The following is a 19582-nucleotide window of genomic DNA, read 5'->3' as shown; positions in this document are numbered from 1 at the left end:
GCTATGAGGGTGACGACTTCATTGTAGAGATAAGGAGGCGGCTAGCCAGGTATGGCCCAAACCCTCCAGATGTGATGGTCGACCTATTTATGCAATTGGTGTATGTGGAGAACCGAGCGGCACGGCATCTTGAGCTCGAGTTGTACAGATCGGGACTGTGGATACCCAAGCCTCCTTCCCAGCGGCAGGGTGAGTCCCAGGGAGAGCAGACAACCGCTCTCTCTCCCCAGTAGCAGTGTGTTCTGCAGGGAGAGGAGGCAGCCGGCCTCTCTTCCCAGTGGCAGTGTTCCCTACAGGGAGTGGAGGTAAACAGCCTCACTTCCCAGCGGCAGTATAAGTTCCAGGGGGCCGAAGATGTCGTCCTTCCCCCCCAGCAGCAGTGTGTCCTACAGGGAGCAGAAACAGTTGGTTTCTCTCTCTCCAGCAGCAGGACAATGTTATGGGAGTGGAGACAGGCGGTCTCCCTCTCCAGCGGCAGCCTGTGTTTCAGGGAGAGGAGCACAGCACCCTCTCTCCCCAGCGGCAGCTTACCCTAACGAGGGGAGACACCAATCTCCCAGACGGCGCAGATGGGACCGTGGTCTCTGTGTCTGACCTACAGGGATGCTGGACAGCCTGTCCAGATCCCCAACTACCCTCACAGGGACAACAGGAGGAGGGGGTAAGTACGAATTCCCCTCCCCAGCTAACTCCTAACTTGGCTTTAGGGTTAACAGAGGAGATGTTAACCCCAACTGACTCCCATGTTCCCCTGGCTACTGAGTTGGACTATGTTCCCAGCACCCCAGCAGAAGAGCTGGCAGCTGGGCAGAGTGCAGTCAGCCTCTGCCCTACCTTTGTCCCTTGTCCAGAGCCTGATGTCCTGCAGGCTATCCCAGCAGAAGAGCTGGCAGCTGGACAGAGTGCAGTCGGCCTCTGCCCTACCAAACCCTTGTTACAGGACTGGCCTGCACTTCCTTCACCCCAGCAGAAGCGCTGGCATCAGGGCAGAGCGCCGCTGGCCTCTGCCCCTCAAGTCCCCACAGTGTGTTGCCCCATCACCACATCGAACTACCCAGGTGCAGTAACTGTTTGTTGTGGGTGGGCTGCTCTTGCACTTTGTTGTTGTGGGGGGGCTGCTCTAGCACTGGTTTATTGTGGGTTGGTGGATCGACTAACGTAGGCACTGACCGACAGAAGGTCAGGTGCCTGGTTAGTCTTCCCCCCAAAGGGGAGATATGTGACAAACTGCCATTTGCCACTGGGCATTGGAGAGGACTTATCGCTAGCCTCCTGCCCTGCGACTATGGCCGTGGAATGTATTGCCCTTTAAGACTTACATTTGGGCATAAAGGATTTTTGGATGCTGTTCCTGGCCCTTTAAATGCTTCGAATGCAGTCGAAGTGCCGAAGTCGTCGAAGTGGCAGCCATTCGACAATGTGTGAAATGTAACCATTGTGTGATTGGGTAATGTCTAATTGTATGTGGGCATCTCCCTTGCAGGGGAGAATTGCATAAAAGCAGAGTGTGTGTAATTAAACCAGAGTTCTTCTTGATCCCTCAATACGTAGCCTTGTCTCGTTATTGGAGGGGACAGCTATATTCACACTGGGGATTGCTCCTGTTCCTGATACGCTCTCCTGGAGGAGAGGTCTTCCCCACACAGTCCTGGAGGATGCTGGAGGTTCATACAGGGTGGATGGAAGACGGCGAGGCTCCAGTTAAGCTACGGCGGTTGTGGAGTCTGCGGTGGTTGTGGTGTCCAGTGCGGTGCTGGTGGTCCTCGGCGCAAGCTAGGAAGCGTCCATCAACGGAGGGTACTCGGTCGGAGTACGGGGAGCTCCGTTACATAAGCTAGGTCCCAAACTTTCTAATTTGAAATTATGTTGTGTCATGATGGACAAATATATTGGGTCCCTTGAACAAGCAGTCCCTTGAAAGAGCAAGTTTGTTTTTTTAGATTCTTTAATTATGCTCGGCTCACACGTGTGAGAGGGCATTCGCATAAATTGCATTAGAGACATAGTAGTCAATATGAACATTTGTAAAAGCAAGCATCAATACTTTACATCTCAGGTAGTGTTTAACCATGAACTGACGGTTTTAGTTGTTTATAGCTAGAGACTATTTCTATAGAAAATGGACAATGATGAGAATTGACAGAAGGGTGGCACGGGGGGACACTGCTGAAGAAGAGGGGTATTATAAGTGGCAATCGAGAAAAGGGAGAGAACACTGAGGATGCACTGCTAAAGAAGAGGGACAATAGAAGTGACAACTGATAGAAAGGGGGCACTGAGAGAGACCACTGAGGGTATGCTGCTAAAGAAGAAGGACAACAGAAGTGAGAACTGAGAGATGGGTGGCCCGGGGGTGGCACTGATAAAGAAGGGGGCATTAGACGTGAGAACCGATAGAGGGGTGGCACTGGAGAGAACACAGGGGAAACACTGCTTTATAGAAGAGTGTCAATGAAAGTGAGAGTTAAAAGAACAGTAGCTATATAGATGAATGTGACACTCCATTCATTGTATATGAAATGCCATCTGGGCCTTGTGCAAAAAAAGATAGCCGACCTTAGCATAGTAATCAGAATAAAGATTTTTTAAAATTCTGCCTTGTATCCGATGCTAATTGTTAAAAACAAGTTGAAAGTATGCCTTCACATTTTTCAGAGTTTCTTAGACTATAAGTCACTACAGATGCTTTAGCTTTGAATCCATCTCTTTTTATAACAAACTAAAATTAAAGTGTATTAATACTTCTTACGGAAAATGATAAATTGCCGGCAGCATTTCCATAGCTAATGTGATATATTGAAGTTCTATAAAATTCAGACTTTCAGCTTACATTACCATACGTGGGCCATGTTTTATTCAAGATCTAGCTGCACAGTTTTATTTCGAGGATATAAATCACAATTAAGTGAGTACAGAAATCAGATCTACTGAACAAACGGTAAAGTAGAATTGCATTTGTGAGTTTGCAAACCAAAATTCAATTGTAATTTTTGTCCATTACTTTTAAAGTGCGATAAAGAATGCCTTAAAGAAATATCACAGCATTCCTAACTTCAGTGGCATTTTGTGCCACTGCAGCATCAGCATCACCAACATAATTAGCCTGTCGAAAAGACATACAGTATGTACCATTAGTACACTAACCTGTAAAATGAATTTATGCTTTTGGAACTGTTTCACATATATCAGAATCACCAGCACACTAGGCTGTTTACAACACATTTATTCAATTGGCACACTAACCTGTCTGGCACTAACCTGGGCACACAGTAGCCTACTTGATCCATGCCATCAGCATCATATACAGCTTAATAGGAATCATGGTAACAGGAATCTTTGCTATCAGCCTACAGGTCTAACATTCTGATCTTAGACATATAAATAAGCCTTTTTCAGAAATACAGTAACATAGAAACATAGAATGTGACGGCAGATAAGAATCATTCAACCCATCTAGTCTGCCCAATTTTCTAAATACTTTCATTAGTCCCTGGCCTTATCTTATAGTTAGGATAGCCTTATGCCTATCCCACGCATGCTTAAACTCCTTTACTGTGTTAACCTCTACCACTTCAGCTGGAAGGCTATTCCATGCATCCACTACCCTCTCAGTAAAGTAATACTTCCTGATATTATTTTGAAACCTTTGTCCCTCTAATTTAAGACTATGTCCCCTTGTTGTGGTAGATTTTCTTCTTTTCATAATCTCCCCTGCCGAGCGCTGGCCCTGCTGTGTGTCTCCATGGGCCGGTGGGGAGATCAAAGATCTCCCTCACCGGCCCACAGGCAATTAGAGGTGGCCGCCGGCAGGAGAGCGAGGGAGGGAGGCAGGAGAGAGGACCGGCGGAGCTCTATCCAGCAGCTCCGCCGGGTCCTCTCGCGAGGTCTGAGCATTGCCGCGGCAACGCTCAGATCTCGCGAGAGTGAACTCTAGCCTGCAGGCTAGAGTTCACTCTCACCACTGGCCCACCAGGGAAGGAAGCATGGTGTCCCCCCTCATAGCAGAACGGCTCCCCCCCTCCCAGGCTAAAGGTAAGAAGAGAGGGGGGGGAATATAACTTTTTTTTTTGTAATTATTATTAATAAAAATATATATATTTTAATTTAAATACAAAATACATTCACACACACACACACAGCACCCCCAGACACACACAGCACCCCAGACACATACACAACCCCCAGACGCACACAGCATCCCCAGACGCACCCAGCACCCTCAGACACACACAGCACCCCCAGACACACACAACACCCCCAGACACACACAGCACCCCCAGACACACACACAGCACCCTCAGACACACACAGCACCCAAACACACACAGCACACCCAGACACACACAGCACCCAGACGCACCCAGCACCCTCAGACACACACAGCACCCAGACACACACAGCACCCCCAGACACACACAGCACCCCCAGACACACACAGCACCCAGACGCACACAGCACCCCCAGACGCACACAGCACCCCCAGACGCACCCAGCACCCTCAGACGCACCCAGCACCCTCAGACGCACACAGCACCCCCAGACGCACACACAACCCCCAGACACGCACACAGCACCCAGACACGCACACAGCACCCAGACACGCACACAGCACCCAGACGCACACAGCACCCTCAGACACACACAGCGCACCCTCAAACACAGCACCCTTACTCACACACACAGCACACTCACACACACACACACATATATATATATATATATATATATATATATAAAATAACCCTCAGTGAGTTAACAAAGAAAATTAGAAACCTAGAATGTGATGGCAGATAAAAACACCCTCACACACAGCACCCCTCTTACATACACACACACTGCGCCCCTCACACATACAATACGTCCAAATATGTATATATATATATATATATATACACACACACACACTGCACCACTACACACATTACGCTCCAGATACACACTAGATCCCTTACCCTATATGCACTCTTAATCCTCTACACACACACACACACACACACAATCTCCTATAACACTCTGGGTCCTTTACACACTAGAACTCCTACACACACACACACACTGCATTCCTTGTCAGCAAACACATACAACATTCTCTAAACACACCCTCTCTACAACCCCTACACACACTACGTCACCTATACACACACACACTACAGCCCGTATACACACACTCGCTACATACCCTATAACACTATGCCCTCTATACACCACACATATTACACCACAAACACAAATTAAATTGACCTATTTACACAATACCACACCACACTGTACACACACGCAATCCCTCAAGCAGGCTCCAAACACATGCACCATACACTTTCCTGGCCCTTTTGTCCTCTGGTATCCCACTTGTGGAGACACCAGAGACCATTTAAAAGCAAACACAGCGCAAGAATGTTATTAAATTTGCTTGCGCTGCGCAGAACAAATTCAGGGCCTTTTTCTAATGCCAGAGCTCTTCAGTGCGGCTCTGCGCATTGAACCAACACGCTCACTTTGAGAGGGGGCGTGCTTGTAATTAGTGATGACAAAACACACCCTCTCTGGCCCCGCCCCCTTAGGGGGCCGCTCTGATTGAAAAAATGCCCGGGCCTAATTTTTTTCCCAAACCGGCCCTGCTCCAAGCTATACATGTTAAGATCCTTTAACCTTTCCTGGTAAGTTTTATCCTGCAATCCATGAACCAGTTTAGTAGCCCTTCTCTGAACTCTCTCTAAGGTATCAATATCCTTCTGAAGATACGGTCTCCAGTACTGCGTACAATACTCCAAGTGAGGTCTCACCAGTGTTCTGTACAATGGCATGAGCACTTCCCTCTTTCTACTGCTAATGCCTCTCCTTATACAACCAAGCATTCTGCTAGCATTTCCTGCTGCTCTATTACATTGTCTGCCTACCTTTAAGTCATCAGAAATAATCACCCCTAAATCCCTTTCCTCAGATGTTGAGGTTAGGACTCTATCAAACATTCTGTACTCTGCCCTTGGGTTTTTACGTCCAAGATGCATTAGCTTGCACTTATCCAGTACATGCTTTCAATATCTCTAGTGTCCTGCATGGGTCCATTCTTGAACTCAGTTGTCATGGGATATGCGTCCGTGCTTACTACTAAAAAGCAGCCTGTAGGACGGTTCATACCATGGTTGATTCGGCCCACCTTTCAAATTAATGTATTTGTGCTATTCACTTTCACTTTGCATTTACCATTTTGCACACTGGATATACATGAAGTAAAATGCACATTTTCCAACAACTGCGACACTATAAGGGGTTTGTTCAGTGCATGCACATGTCACCTGTAGTATGCATTGATAATGCAGAATTTTCACTTCTATGTTACCAGTGTCAATTCTGTCTAACCCGAATGGCAGTGATAGGCTAAGAGTGCTGCTTGAGGGTTAGCCCAGCTATCAATATTAATTGAATCCAGTCTGTAACTTTTCCTTAAACTAACAGTTTGCATTTTCTTCTAAAACATAATGGAGAAGCATACTTCCTGCAATCACAACGTAGTCAGTTGCGCTTTTTTTAAAAGCACCTCAGTCACTTGAACATTTAATTGACATCATTGAATTTCAAGACTTGATAAAAGCTCAGAGAGGAGCCGAAACGTTGTCTCCATTTCTTGTTTCAAATAAAAAGACTGCATTTTAGAAGAAACCTCAGGTGTGCCTGGATATTTTGTTTTTTCCATTTGATGGAATTGGCCGTCCCTTTCTGTGGCACCCTGCAGGAAGTATTCCCTCTTTTTTAGTGTGTGCATTATACTCTTTTTTTTTATTTTTTTGCAAACAAAATTTGAGAAAAGGCAGTACTACCACCACTGTCAAGTTTTCATTTCCGCCAATCAAGGTATTGCCTAGAATACTAGAATATTTAGTATAGAAATGCAGATTTTCAATCATTCTGTATGTCAATGTAATATATAAGAACAAAAAAAAGGAAAGAATATTGTGTCCTAGTAATTTGTAGCAGCCAGCTCGCTATACATAATGCATGCATATTGCTTTCTCTAGAAACCCATAAAATGACAATGGAAATTTGCTGCAAGCAGGTGGAGCACCCTATAACAATTCATTTTAAAATGTACTGGAACATTTCCCAGAGAAATGTATTTAGAGACTACTGTTCTATTCTAGGAATTGATGTTGTTAACTTGGACAGGTACAAACTCTACCCTACAGACGTACTGCCTTGCAACTCTATTTCATTACAAGCTCAATTATTATCAATTCCTGTTGCTTACATCATAAAACATAGATCACATCAGTCCCTACCTAACACCGGGTGCAGCAAAGTCAAAGCCACCGGGTGCAGCAAATTGTCTGTGCCACAATCATTTTCCATTTGAACTACTTCAATCCACTTATCATCTCACATACTCCTGGCTCAACCTGCTACAGTCCATGATGAATGCACAGCCAAGATTATTTTTCAGTCCTCTCACACCTCTTACACCTGTCCCCTCTGTCAGGTCTGACATTGGCAAACTCACAAATTACTTTATAGCACGGCTCCTATCTACCTATTCTAACTAATACACAAGTATGATCCACTTTGCAGAGACTTGTCTCTATCCCCGGGGTTCTCAACCCAGTCCTCAAGGACCCCCGAACTGTCCAGGATTTAGGGATTACCCTGCTGTCTAATGTGTTTTTAGGGGGGGGGGACAAACACTTTAGACACAACAGGATAATCCCTAAATCCTGGACTGGTAGGGGGTCCTTAGGACTGGGTTGAGAACCCTCCTCTGTTCATAATTGCGCCTCTGACTCAAACCTTAACGGACACCTGTTATGCCCCAAACAATTTATGCTCGTTAGATTGAGCATAACATTTTATCTATACATTGTGCTAGCAGTTTTGCTAGAAAAAAAGATTAGTATAGATTACCATGCGCTATGGTTGCCATGGAAACGCACTGGCTGGTGCTTCTAGAGCCGGCCAGGGAGTAAAGGAACGGAGCATGCTGAGGTCACTGACGAGATTTGCCCTGCTTGTGGATGTGTCTAGAGCAGGGCAAATCAAAGGTGGAGGAGCCTAGGTGGAGGAAGCCAGGAGCAGGGTGTTACACAAAGAGTACCACCCACGAAGCGGCACTGGAACGAAGGAAAGGTGAGTCAATCTTATATTATCATATATCATATCATATCATATTTTACATTGAATACACCAGGTATCTTTGGTGTACTCGATATATTATTATTTATAAAATATTTTATATATATGATATATATGGGAGCTATTTCAGGTAAGTTGTTTTTCCACAATAGGTTCACTTTAAGGACCATTCCTATAGAACTCCCTTCCCTACTTCATTAAACTCTGACCCTGTCTCCATTCCAAAAATAAAGAATACTTTAAATCCTCTCCTGTAATTGTGTCATCTAGAAAACTGAATTTTTTTTTATTGTAAACTCTTCTTTGAACCTACTTTTTCATTCTTGAAATACGGTACATCTTTACATCTTATCCTCACCCCTTGTGTCATTTTACCCCACTCCCATTTGCAATGTAAGATCGTTTGAGCGGGGCCCTCAGCACATTCTGTTCCTGTACATCCAACTTGTCTATTTGCAACTACTTGTTTGCTAGTAAGCTAGTTCACTCTTCTACAGTGTTCAGGGTCTTATTTCCCATTGGGCAGAGTAGTCACCTGCCTACAAGTGCATGTCCTCAAGGGGGTGCCTGTTTTCAGCACATTTAATGTGCCTTTTTTGGTTTTCAAACGACCACCGACACTTTTTGTATAATAATCCTTTCATAACATTTTGAAAATAAAAATATATTTAAAAAAAAAAAAGTATAGGTAAAAAAAAAAAATAGAAAAACTCATCCATACATGTACTATATGACAGCATACGTCAGCCATAAAAACAGCCTTTTGTAAGACAGAATTTGAAAACTGACAGCTAGTCTCCATGATCTTCCTTGGTTCACTCCCTGCACAGAAACAGGGAAGACCAGAGAGACTGTCGGTTTTCAAAAACCGGGAGGGAGGGAGGGAGGGAGGGAGCAGGGGGCACTTTAGAATTCTGTGTCCACAGGCACCTGACATGTTAATAATAATAAACCTTGAGACCATATCAAGTACGGACTTTCCTTCTATGGGATCAGCCTCAAGTTGCAAGCCCTGTTCCCAAACTAATCATTTCTAATTCAGTTACATCTGTCATTGTAATGTATACCTCTGTCTGCATCTGATTCCTACACACAGAATTGCATTGATTGGCTGAGAGTGATCGGTGGTCTTGTAAAAATGTCTTAGAATGTCTGCAAAAATCCTTGAATCATTTACATTTTTTTTTACATACAATTCTACTGCACATTGTGGATAAGAAACAAGATCACTGCTGGCTCTGTGTAATGTCTATGCAAAGCTATGCTAGAATTTTGGTGCTTGTGAACAGTTAATGATCTGGTACTGTATTGCCTGGTTAGGATGTGCACCAATGATTGAAAGTTAGAGTTTTATTGCTCCTTGGTGATTCTCCTTTGCTATTCAGCAAAATGTGCAGCTTATTGACAATATGCCAAAGCCATAAAAAGCATGCGTTACTGGTCGGTTTTAATTCAGGTCTGCTTCTTAGTTAGGTTTTCCTTATCTTCTATAAGAAAGCAGTATAGCTGGGTTGCACTACAAAACCTCTGTCTGTATGTGTTTAAATATACTTTCCTGCCTCCGAAATGCCATACAGGGCCAATACATGATTCTAAATGGCATAATGCACAATATAGAAATAAATCAGACCTTGATACCACTCCACAAAACTACTTCCAACGGGTCACTACAGCCTAACAAAACTAGAGACAATATGCTTGAACCACACCCAAGGACTGGTTGGCTCCTTTCCACCATGTACAACCTCTACATCTGCACCCAAATCTACTCACCCCCACATTTTACTGAACTATATAGTAGAGATCTGAAGAAGCCGATGATTTGGCGAAACGCGTCATCTGACAAGGGGTAGACGTCAATACGTACACTCCGCCTTCCGGAAGTATCCCGATCGCAAGTACAGCCTGACCTGGAGCGTGTACCCATACAAACAAACAGTCGGTGGCTACACTTGTTCCAAGGCAGGACTGATACCACAAGGGACCCGGTGATATCTACTATATAGAATTTTATTTGTCACTTTGGAAATAAACAATGTTTACTTATCTATACTGGCTGCAGTGGAAGTCTATGCTTTTGGGCTATTAAAGGTAGAGCAGACTCACCTGCTCTATGTTTGTGAGTTAATTTCCTATTTTCTCCTGCACTACTCCTACTTTTATCTCACAATATTATACCATGTATGCTTTTTGTCTCTTTTTATGTTCCTCATTTGGAGCGGTGTTTTATCTCAGCAAAGCTGTTAGTGTAAATTGCAACTTATCTATGCACTATATAAGTGGTTTTGCAGTTTGTACTTTTACATATTTTACACATATATGCTGATTATTTACATACACTTTATCACTTTATGTGAGTGGGGTTGTATATTGTACTTTTGCATTACATATGTTGTGCTGCTAAATTATTGTTTTATTCTCTTGAATTTGCACTTTAATTGTTAGCGCACCTTTTTTCTGTTTTTATTACATAATAATATAAATATTACTATTTTACCGATGCCACCACCAAGACAATTTATAAATGGGGTGGCTTGGTCCCCCAGGTAACTGAATAATAAAAACCCATCAAATATAACTTAGCACAATATCTATGTAATTGCAAAATACTAATTAGTCTCCTCAGGTAACGTGATTCTTAACCCGACAAAGGCAGAATTTAATAAAGGAATATTTATTATGAGCAAAAAATACTCACAGTGCATACAAAAAAAATAGATGGTAAACAAATTATTAACACCAACAACAGATAAAAACAAAAGGGATAAAATAACAGAAGTCCTAAGCACTTACTCACTTGGGTTTTCAAAGTAAAGCCTCTGGCAAGGAAGATGGTGACTCACTCAAAATTAGATTTTGGCCCTAAGCAAGTCCAAACACATTTCAGAATCATTAGATATATACCCTGTGGATTACCAAGCCTGACCTAGAGGTGGAGATAAGGCGGACCTATGGAAACAATAAGTGACCACCCCCTTGTGTTCCAGACCAACATTAAAATAGAAAATAGAAATAAAAATAGAAATGTTTCCTTCTATCTAGTCTTTTGTACTTGCCACAGAAATAATAATTGCTTCTATGGATGTGTTACCCTTTTTCCATTCCATAGATATGTCACACTCCTTACTTGTGACCCAATATAGCGGACATTACAATCCCTTGTCATATGGATAAGTTACGCAAATCATGTTTAGGCTTGATTAGAATATTGTGCTTGTCCAATTCTAAATATAATAAAAATTAGGCTTAATTATTATTCTGTAGGTAAGTATTAATGTTTCTTTTGGATATGATACTTGAACACAAAGCTAATGATCATTAACATATCAAATAAGTTAACTAATCAATTTAAGAGGTACAGGCCATATGGTTGAAGTCAGTTAGTTTACATTGGAGTCTATTATATTCTTACTACTATCCCACCCTCTCCCTACACTCAGATCCTCTCTGATTGGTTAATTCCTCACCGCGGCACACCTATCTTTTGGAAGAAGGCTAACCCCACCACCACCACCATAAGAGACTGAAATCAAAAAGTGGAACGTATTAGAACCATGGAGGAAATATCATACTCATTATCCAAAAAAATACACTAACTCCGTCTTCACATGGGAACATTGGAAAGCTTTTCTCCAGAATAACAGCCGCACAAGTTAAACTGCAACATACGTGCAGGTTCTACGACTGCTACCGCTACTACACACACACACACACACATTCTTTCCCGCCACCCCACTCTAGACGGCATCCACATTGGTATTATATTACATGATGTAGACCTTAATATTATTTCTCCAATTATTGTAATTCTTGGAATCGCTGTACCAAATGTAAGTGTCCAATACATATTGTTATAATTAACTGGGTTATTCACTAAACATTGAATTTTGTCTGAATTGACAAAATCAGGTGAAAATAACCAAATTCTGACCGCAATGGCAATTCTCATATTTACTAAAGCCAATTAAGGTTAGAATTCGGTCTGCCCAAGCGACTCGGCAGCAATAGTTCAAATGCATTTGGTGACCAAATTAAAATAGTTGGTTTCGCTTTTGAACCTTGTACAATGTATGGGATTCAGAGGGTTCACACAGCACTGCTATTAGTAAAATTCACCACTGGCATGAATAGCAAAGTCCAGACACTGTTGAATAGTGTGAAGAAATTTCTGTTTTCAGGCTTTAGTGAATACCTCTGTAAATGTTTTCACATGGACCAATAAAGAGGGGGAAACATGACTGCTGAGCTTTGAAAAGCTACTGAAATTAGCCCCTCTGTATTGATCGATTTCAATGTAAGCCTGAGGGATTCATAAAGTGGTGTTCTATGGGGACTGGTGATAATTACCTAGTGTTCAACTCGTAGGGTTGCCACCTGACTGGTATTTTACCGGCACGGCCGGTATTTGGGGCTGTGTGGCCGGTGCCAGTATTGCAGGAATACTGGCAATGCAGTGGCCGCAGTTTCTGTCTGATGGAACTCTGAGAGGCTCTCCCAGCTCTGCAAATACCTCTGCCATATCTCCCTGAGACAGGCAAAGTGGGAGAGGTACTCAGGCAAAGTGGGAGAGGTACTCAGGCAGAGTGGGAGAGATACATAGTTGCAGATCTGGGAGATCCTCTCAGATCGATAATTAGCTCCGCCCCCTTCCTCCTGCTTCCTGTCCTCACACTCCGTACAGTGAGGAGTGCTGCTCTGAGTGTGCTGTGGCTGCCTCCTGCCTGCCTGTTGTCCCAGCACTCAAGTGGGCAACATACAGAGCAATATTCACCCCTGCCCCCCTCCACAAACAGCCACAGAGCTAAAACTTGCTAAGTAGCCAGGTCTTTGCAGGGAGGGTTTTTTTTAGAGGAAGAGCAGACGCAGACCTACTCAGTAATGAAGATGGGAACACTTAGGGACATAGAAATAAATGTTTCTTTATATTTATATGTATTCCTTAATTGTGATTGCATCAATGACTATATGCCTGAGTCTGAATGTCTGTGTATGTCAGTGTCTGTATGTCTGTGTATGTCAGTGTCTGTATGATTGTATCTGAATGTCTGTGCCTGTGTGTCTCTGTATGACTGTGTCTGTATGTCTGTGTCTTACTGCATGTCTGTGTCTTTATGACTATTTCTCTATGTCACTGTATGTCTGTGTCTGTATATCACTGTATGAGTGTATGTTTGTGTAGGACAGTGTCTGTATGTCACTGTATGACTGTATCTGTATGTCACACTATGGCTGTATGTCTGTAGGAAATTGTCTGTAATCCTATGTCAAAGCAAGGTCTAGTTACCAGTGGGGTACCTCAGGGATATGTACTTGGACCCATTCTCTTCAATATTTTTATTAGTGACATTGCAGAAGGTCTTGATGGCAAGGTATGTATTTTTGCTGATGATACTAAAATTTGCAACAGGGTTGATGTTCCAGGAGAGATAATGACATTTAATGTGAATAAATGCAAGATAATGCATCTTGGGCGTAAAAACCCAAGGGCAGAGTACAGAATATTTGATACCCCACTAACCTCAACATCTGAGGAAAGAGATTTAGGAGTAATTATTTCAGATGACTTAAAGGTAGGCAGACAATGTAATAGAGCAGCAAGAAATGCTAGCAGAATGCTTGGTTGTATAGGGAGAGGTATTAGCAGTAGAAAGAGGGAAGTGTTCATGCCATTGTACAGAACACTGGTGAGACCTCAGTATTGTACGCAGTACTGGAGACCGTATCTTCAGAAGGATATTGATACTTAAGAAAGAGTTCAGAGAAGGGCTAATAAACTGGTTCTTGGATTGCAGGATAAAACTTACCAGGAAAGGTTAAAGGATCTTAACATGTATAGCTTGTAGGAAAGACGAGACGGGGGGATATAATAGAAACATTTAAATACATAAGGGGAATCAACACAGTAAAGGATGAAACTATATTTAAAAGAAGAAAAACTACCACAACACGAGGACATAGTCTTAAATTAGAGGGGCAAAGGTTTAAAAATAATTTCAGGAAGTATTACTTTACAGAGAGGGTAGTGGACGCATGGAATAGCCTTCCAGCTGAAGTGGTAGAGGTTAACACAGTGATGGAGTTTAAGCATGTGTGGGATAGGCATAAGGCCATCCTTGACTTAAGATAAGGCCAGGGACTAATTAAAAGTATTTGAAAATTGGGCAGACTAGGTGGGCCAAATGGTTCTTATCTGCCGTCACATTCTATGTTTCTATGTCTCTGTATGACAGTGTCTGTGTGTCTCTCTATGACAGTGTTTGTGTCTCTGTATAACAGTGTATGTGTGTGTCTATATGACAGTGTACCTGTATGTGTAGATTGTATGACTTTGCGCATGTATGTCTTTTTGTCTGTATATCTATGTATGGTTGGGGAGGAAAGAGACACCCAAAGGGGCTAAGGGGGAGGGGGGGAGAAAGGGACACACAAAGGGGGGGGAGAAAGGGACACACAAAGGGGCTGGGGAGAGTAAGAGACACACAAAGGGGCTGGTAGTAAAGTAAAAGACACATAAAGGGGCTGGTGGTAAGGTAAAATACATTAAAAGGGTCTGGGGAAGTAAGAGATACACAAGGGGGATTGTAAGAGACAAACATGTGGGTGCAAGACAAAGAATTGGGGGAATAAGTTACACAAAAGGGGGTAAGACATTCAAAAGATGGGATAAGAAATACAAAAGTGGCTAAAGAAGGTAAGAGATTTAACAAGGGAGTTATGAGATACATAGGTAAAGACACATTGTTTGGGGGGGGGATGTGGAAAAATGCATCTTAGCCTGTGTAGCCAAAATTAATGGCACACTGCCACAAACACACACAGCATACACAATCGGATATGGTATACACACAATACTACACCCACACTCTAACACAGTATACACACTTACACTTACAGCTACACATACACAATGCTACACACACAGTCAAACATAGTACACACTGTAAATAGTATTTTGGCAATTTAGGGAACTTTCCTCAAATGTACCGCAACATCCCGTGACGTCGTGTCCAGTGACATCACGCATACATAATTATGCAAATTAGCATGGCTGGTATTTTTTTTTCCAAAAAAGGTGGCAACCCTACTTGTTTACCAACTTTCATCCCTTTTTTTTGTTAGCGTTCTGTTTTCTATACTCTTCTTTACTAATTTACTATTGCTTTTTTGCTTAACTTTCTTAATTGCTTTCTTCTCTTATTTGTATATTTGTTGGTGCTCTGATGTAATGTTTAAGATTTTGTAACAGCTTCCAGTATTTGCAATTGCTTTCCAAAATCATACGTATACCTCTGTGGGGACCTGGGGGTTGTGGACTGTTATTGGGTGATGACTGGAAAGGAATACAAGAAAAATGTGGTATGGGGTCCTACCACTAACCTGTTTGCTGGCAATGCATTATGTGAAATAATTCTGACTTTTATCAAGAGTTTAAAAGTGCTGCAGCGATTGCCCAATCAGATTTTGGTATCTATGTTTAAGGGGACATGTTATAAAGGGTTATAAGGGGTATGTGCCAATTTCACCAGTTATTTTGGCTGTATTTGACTAAATCTGATCATTTAACGTCAGAGGTAGCTCTTAAGAAATATGGAATCACTAGGAATGTTATGATGTCATATTCTTGCCTGTCTCAGTCCTGTGTAGCATCCAGGGCTGACTTCAATGTAATTAGTGCTTGTAAAACGACTAACATATAAAAAAAATGGCTCAGCACTGATCCATGGATAGAAGCTTCCAGCCTGCCACAAATATCTGTAACTGTGGCACTCGTTGGCCCAGTACCCTGTACAACCTTAATTCTCTTTAGCCCAAATAATGGCTAAAATGTGTGTATTAAGATGGAAACGTGTTGCTCTGTGTCTATTAACCTCCAATAGTAGAATTTCTCCTATTCATCTGTATTTCCAAAATTCTATGCATATATATTGGAAATTAATGTCTGCCCTACATTAAAACACTGCAGTAGGTGACATAATTAGGAAGGAATCAGGATTTCCAAGATTGGGTTTTTGTTTCCATACACAATAAATAGGCATCTGATACAAACAGCATACAGGTAGCAACGTGTCTTCAACATCTCGACTTTGCAATGATAATTATGGGCTACTGGCAAACGGTGAATATCCTAAAGCAGCATATTTTCTACCTTAGAGTAACATCACAGAGACACATTTATGCTGTTGCTAAGCTGGCAAGAATATGATTGCCTTGTTTCTGTAAGCAAAAGCAACATTCACGTCCAAGAGAAGAGCCGGCTGCTTGTGTTCTGAATGATGGAGGATAATGTTCTGTGCATGCAAGGTGATATCCGTGTAATTTAGTGTAAGATGCTGCAGTAGAAGAAAGGGTGTTTTTTGCATTATACGGCATGCCTCCTACTTAATATTCTACGAAGTTCCCATGCCTTCAGTCACGAGTAGTAAAGTTCCATTCAAAATCATGCAACCTAAATCTTCCCAAGGCGTAGAACCGACACTGTCAACGCATGCTGTAAAGGCAGGAAGTGCTGCGCAGGGTACAAAGTGACAAGGGTGATCCGTCGATCGATATCAATCACTTCTACAAGCGGAGATTACTCCCCGGCAATCATGTCTCCGGGATCAATTGTTCATTGAGAAGGTTATAAAATTACAGAGCCATGCAAGTTTGAGCCATGCTTCAACAAAAATATCTTATTATTCCAATTATGCATCAACTAGTTACACCAAGCACATCAAACCGAACGTATTAAACCCGCAGTAACCCGTTTCCCTTTTCATTCGTTTATAACATATGTTACTGGAATGTGCTCTTGAACCTATAGAGATCCTGATTAATTGTAGCCTAGGGTAAACAGATGTCCTCATAAAATTTGGGCGGCATTAAAAATGTATAGTACAGAGCTGCATCACAGTTACCACTACCCTGTAGAGTGTTTTTATTTTTGGTTCTTTAATTTAAGTGTGCTCCATTAATTGGAAATATCTTATCATAGACAGAACATGTTTGCCACTTCTAGCCCTTTCTGTAGCTAACATTCCCCATAGTCCAGCACCCATATCGCCCATTTACTCTTCGAAAACATACTTTATAATAGCCCTCAAGGTTGATTTTTCCCTCAATTATTAGTGGCCATGAATACTAACCAGCTCTGGTCCAACGTTCTGCTGAGTGGTGACGATCATTGTGGCAGAGGCTCTCTGGTGTGTTGTGAAGTTAGTGTCTCTCCTCTCCCTCAGCAGTGCAGAGAATGGGAATGTCTCAGCACAGCTCTGTATGTGTCTCTCTCACGCAACAAGCGGAGGCCAATCTTATATTGACCGGGGGAATTAATCAGAAAGACAGCACACAAAAAAAAAAAACCTGGCTCTCAGCAAAATTATCCACTGTGAGAAGGAGGAGGTGGGGAGTTTGAAAGCCATTCTACCATTCTAGGCAGAAAAGAGGGGAGGGATGAGAGGAAGTGTGTGACTGCCTTTTAGCAATTTAGAGGACAGTGTAGGAAAAGCCACAAGCTGTATTTCTTTAAAGAAAGAAAGAAATACTGATTTGGTTAAGTACTAATCACATGCAATAACAATGGAGCACTTAAACTATGATTACGCTGCACTCAAATAATGCTGGCGATTTTAAATGTATAATGTTGATTATGATACAACACCTGTCTGTAACAATTCTGTTCCTTGGGCAAAACTATGTAATGGTTCCCCCATCCTCCACCTCTCATTTCTGTGTATTTAATCTCCTTACATATGTTAACATACCTTACAATATTTATTTACCAAAACGCCATATTATTTTTTAGAATCTATTCCATGTTCTGGTCCAACGTTATAAACCATCATGCATTTACAATAACTGCTTTTGCACAAAATGGACCAATTCGTGTGTACCTTAAAGGGATACTCTAGGCCCTGTAACGGCTTCATCTCATTAAAGAGGTTGTTTTTGATTTGGTTAATGCTAAATGAAAGTTCCCCCGCAGACCATGCATAGGTGTTGCTAGAGATAAAGTGAAAGCATTAGTCTGAGCAAAAATGAGTGGTGGTGATTGGCTGAAAGTGTCAACTAAACTGTTTCAGCCTAACACAGCTGACCTTTGCTGATATCAGTTATTATTATTAGCATTTATATAGCGCCAACATATTCCATAGTGCTTTACAATAGTATAAGAGTAAATTATATTTGTCTCTTTTATTATTTATTTTATAATATGTTTAAAATTTCTTGCATAATAAATATAATAGCACTTTAAAAAGTCCACTGAAGCCTCAGGAATCTTCATTGGGGGAAGTGCCATCCCCTCTATATTGGCACAAAGCCTGTTACCCTCAGAGTCAGGACTTTAAGGCTCTGGAAAAGGTGAGCTTAATACCTATTTTATAATTTTATGGTATGTTATTGGTTATACCATACATTGGATGTCTCTACCCTTTCTATTTTTTCAGAGGAAATATCAATGAGAAATAGTTGTTGGATGCTGCCCTAAAAAGCATACAAGCTCTGTTTATTGAGCCAATCCTATAGGCTCTTTTAAATGTGAGTGACCCATTCTGATATACAATTGAATTGTTACATTGTATTAGTATCTTCTGCCTTTGCAGAACTCTAACACTTAGGAAATATTGTCTACATTTCAACTGATCCGCCCACCCAACAGTCTTCAACCTCAAACTGCCTATCATGAGTGGTTTTTCTAACTAACTATTTACTCGCACCTAGCTAAGTTACCAGACACCGCTATAATTTGAGTTGTTTAGCTAGAAGCAGCGGTTCTTCTATTATCTGACTTGTACCTAGCAAGGTTTCAAGACACCGCTAAGCAGGGGCGGACTGAGAGCCTTTGGGGCCCCCGGGCAAAATTAGATCCCAGGCCCTTTGAAGGCCAAACATATGTGCATTAAATAAATGTTAAATAAATATAACTCTCCTATAATACGGCATTCCTTTGGATTTGTATATTGTGAAGACCTGTGTATCAATGCATGTTTGTATTTGAAGAAAACAGAAAAGATATAAGACCATGGGTATATTCCCGTACACTCTTCCCCAAACAAAATGGGACAGTGTCGGGTCTAGCCCAAAGTCTTATATACAAAAACAACGTAGTGTTTGCACTCAATTACTAAGTGGTGCCGGTATTTAGAGGTATTCCCTCTTTTCTAACCTCAAAGTAAAATTCCAAAAAATAAATAAAATACCGCACTCAAAATTGTAGTATCAGAAGAAAATCGATAAGTTAGGTGTAATTTGATATGCAAAAAAATGATTTAATAGAATATATATTTTTTAATTGCATCTATGTACATCTACCAAAGCTCTGATGATCTCATTCATTATTTGAAAATTCAAACATTTGATTCTAGAAACATAGTCTAAAAAAATCAATTCCTGGAGTTCATTGGAGTGAAATCACTATAGTAATGCTGAGAAATGTATAAAGGTCAGTCCTTAATCAAAATTCATATATGTACACAATTAT

The 19582-nt window shown here is 41.7% G+C and overlaps 1 protein-coding gene across 3 annotated transcripts in view; it reads right to left on the bottom strand.

Annotated features, from left to right (window-relative positions):
• LOC134568020 (inactive dipeptidyl peptidase 10-like) overlaps positions 1 to 17501 on the bottom strand; it is a 147826-nt gene extending 130325 nt beyond the window's left edge. For all 3 annotated transcript variants that reach the window (XM_063426249.1, XM_063426258.1, XM_063426266.1), the window contains exon 1: positions 17247 to 17501. In XM_063426249.1, the coding sequence (XP_063282319.1) occupies positions 17247 to 17285 (39 nt within the window). In that variant the 5' untranslated portion in view covers positions 17286 to 17501. The remainder of the gene's footprint in view (positions 1 to 17246) is intronic.
• Between the last annotated feature and the right edge of the window lie 2081 nt (positions 17502 to 19582).

The sequence above is a fragment of the Pelobates fuscus genome, chromosome 1 (assembly GCF_036172605.1).
Source record: "Pelobates fuscus isolate aPelFus1 chromosome 1, aPelFus1.pri, whole genome shotgun sequence".
NCBI classification, from domain to species: Eukaryota; Metazoa; Chordata; class Amphibia; order Anura; family Pelobatidae; genus Pelobates; species Pelobates fuscus.
The sequence above is the reverse complement of the archived record's forward strand: the minus strand, read 5'-3'. Positions and strand labels throughout refer to the sequence as shown.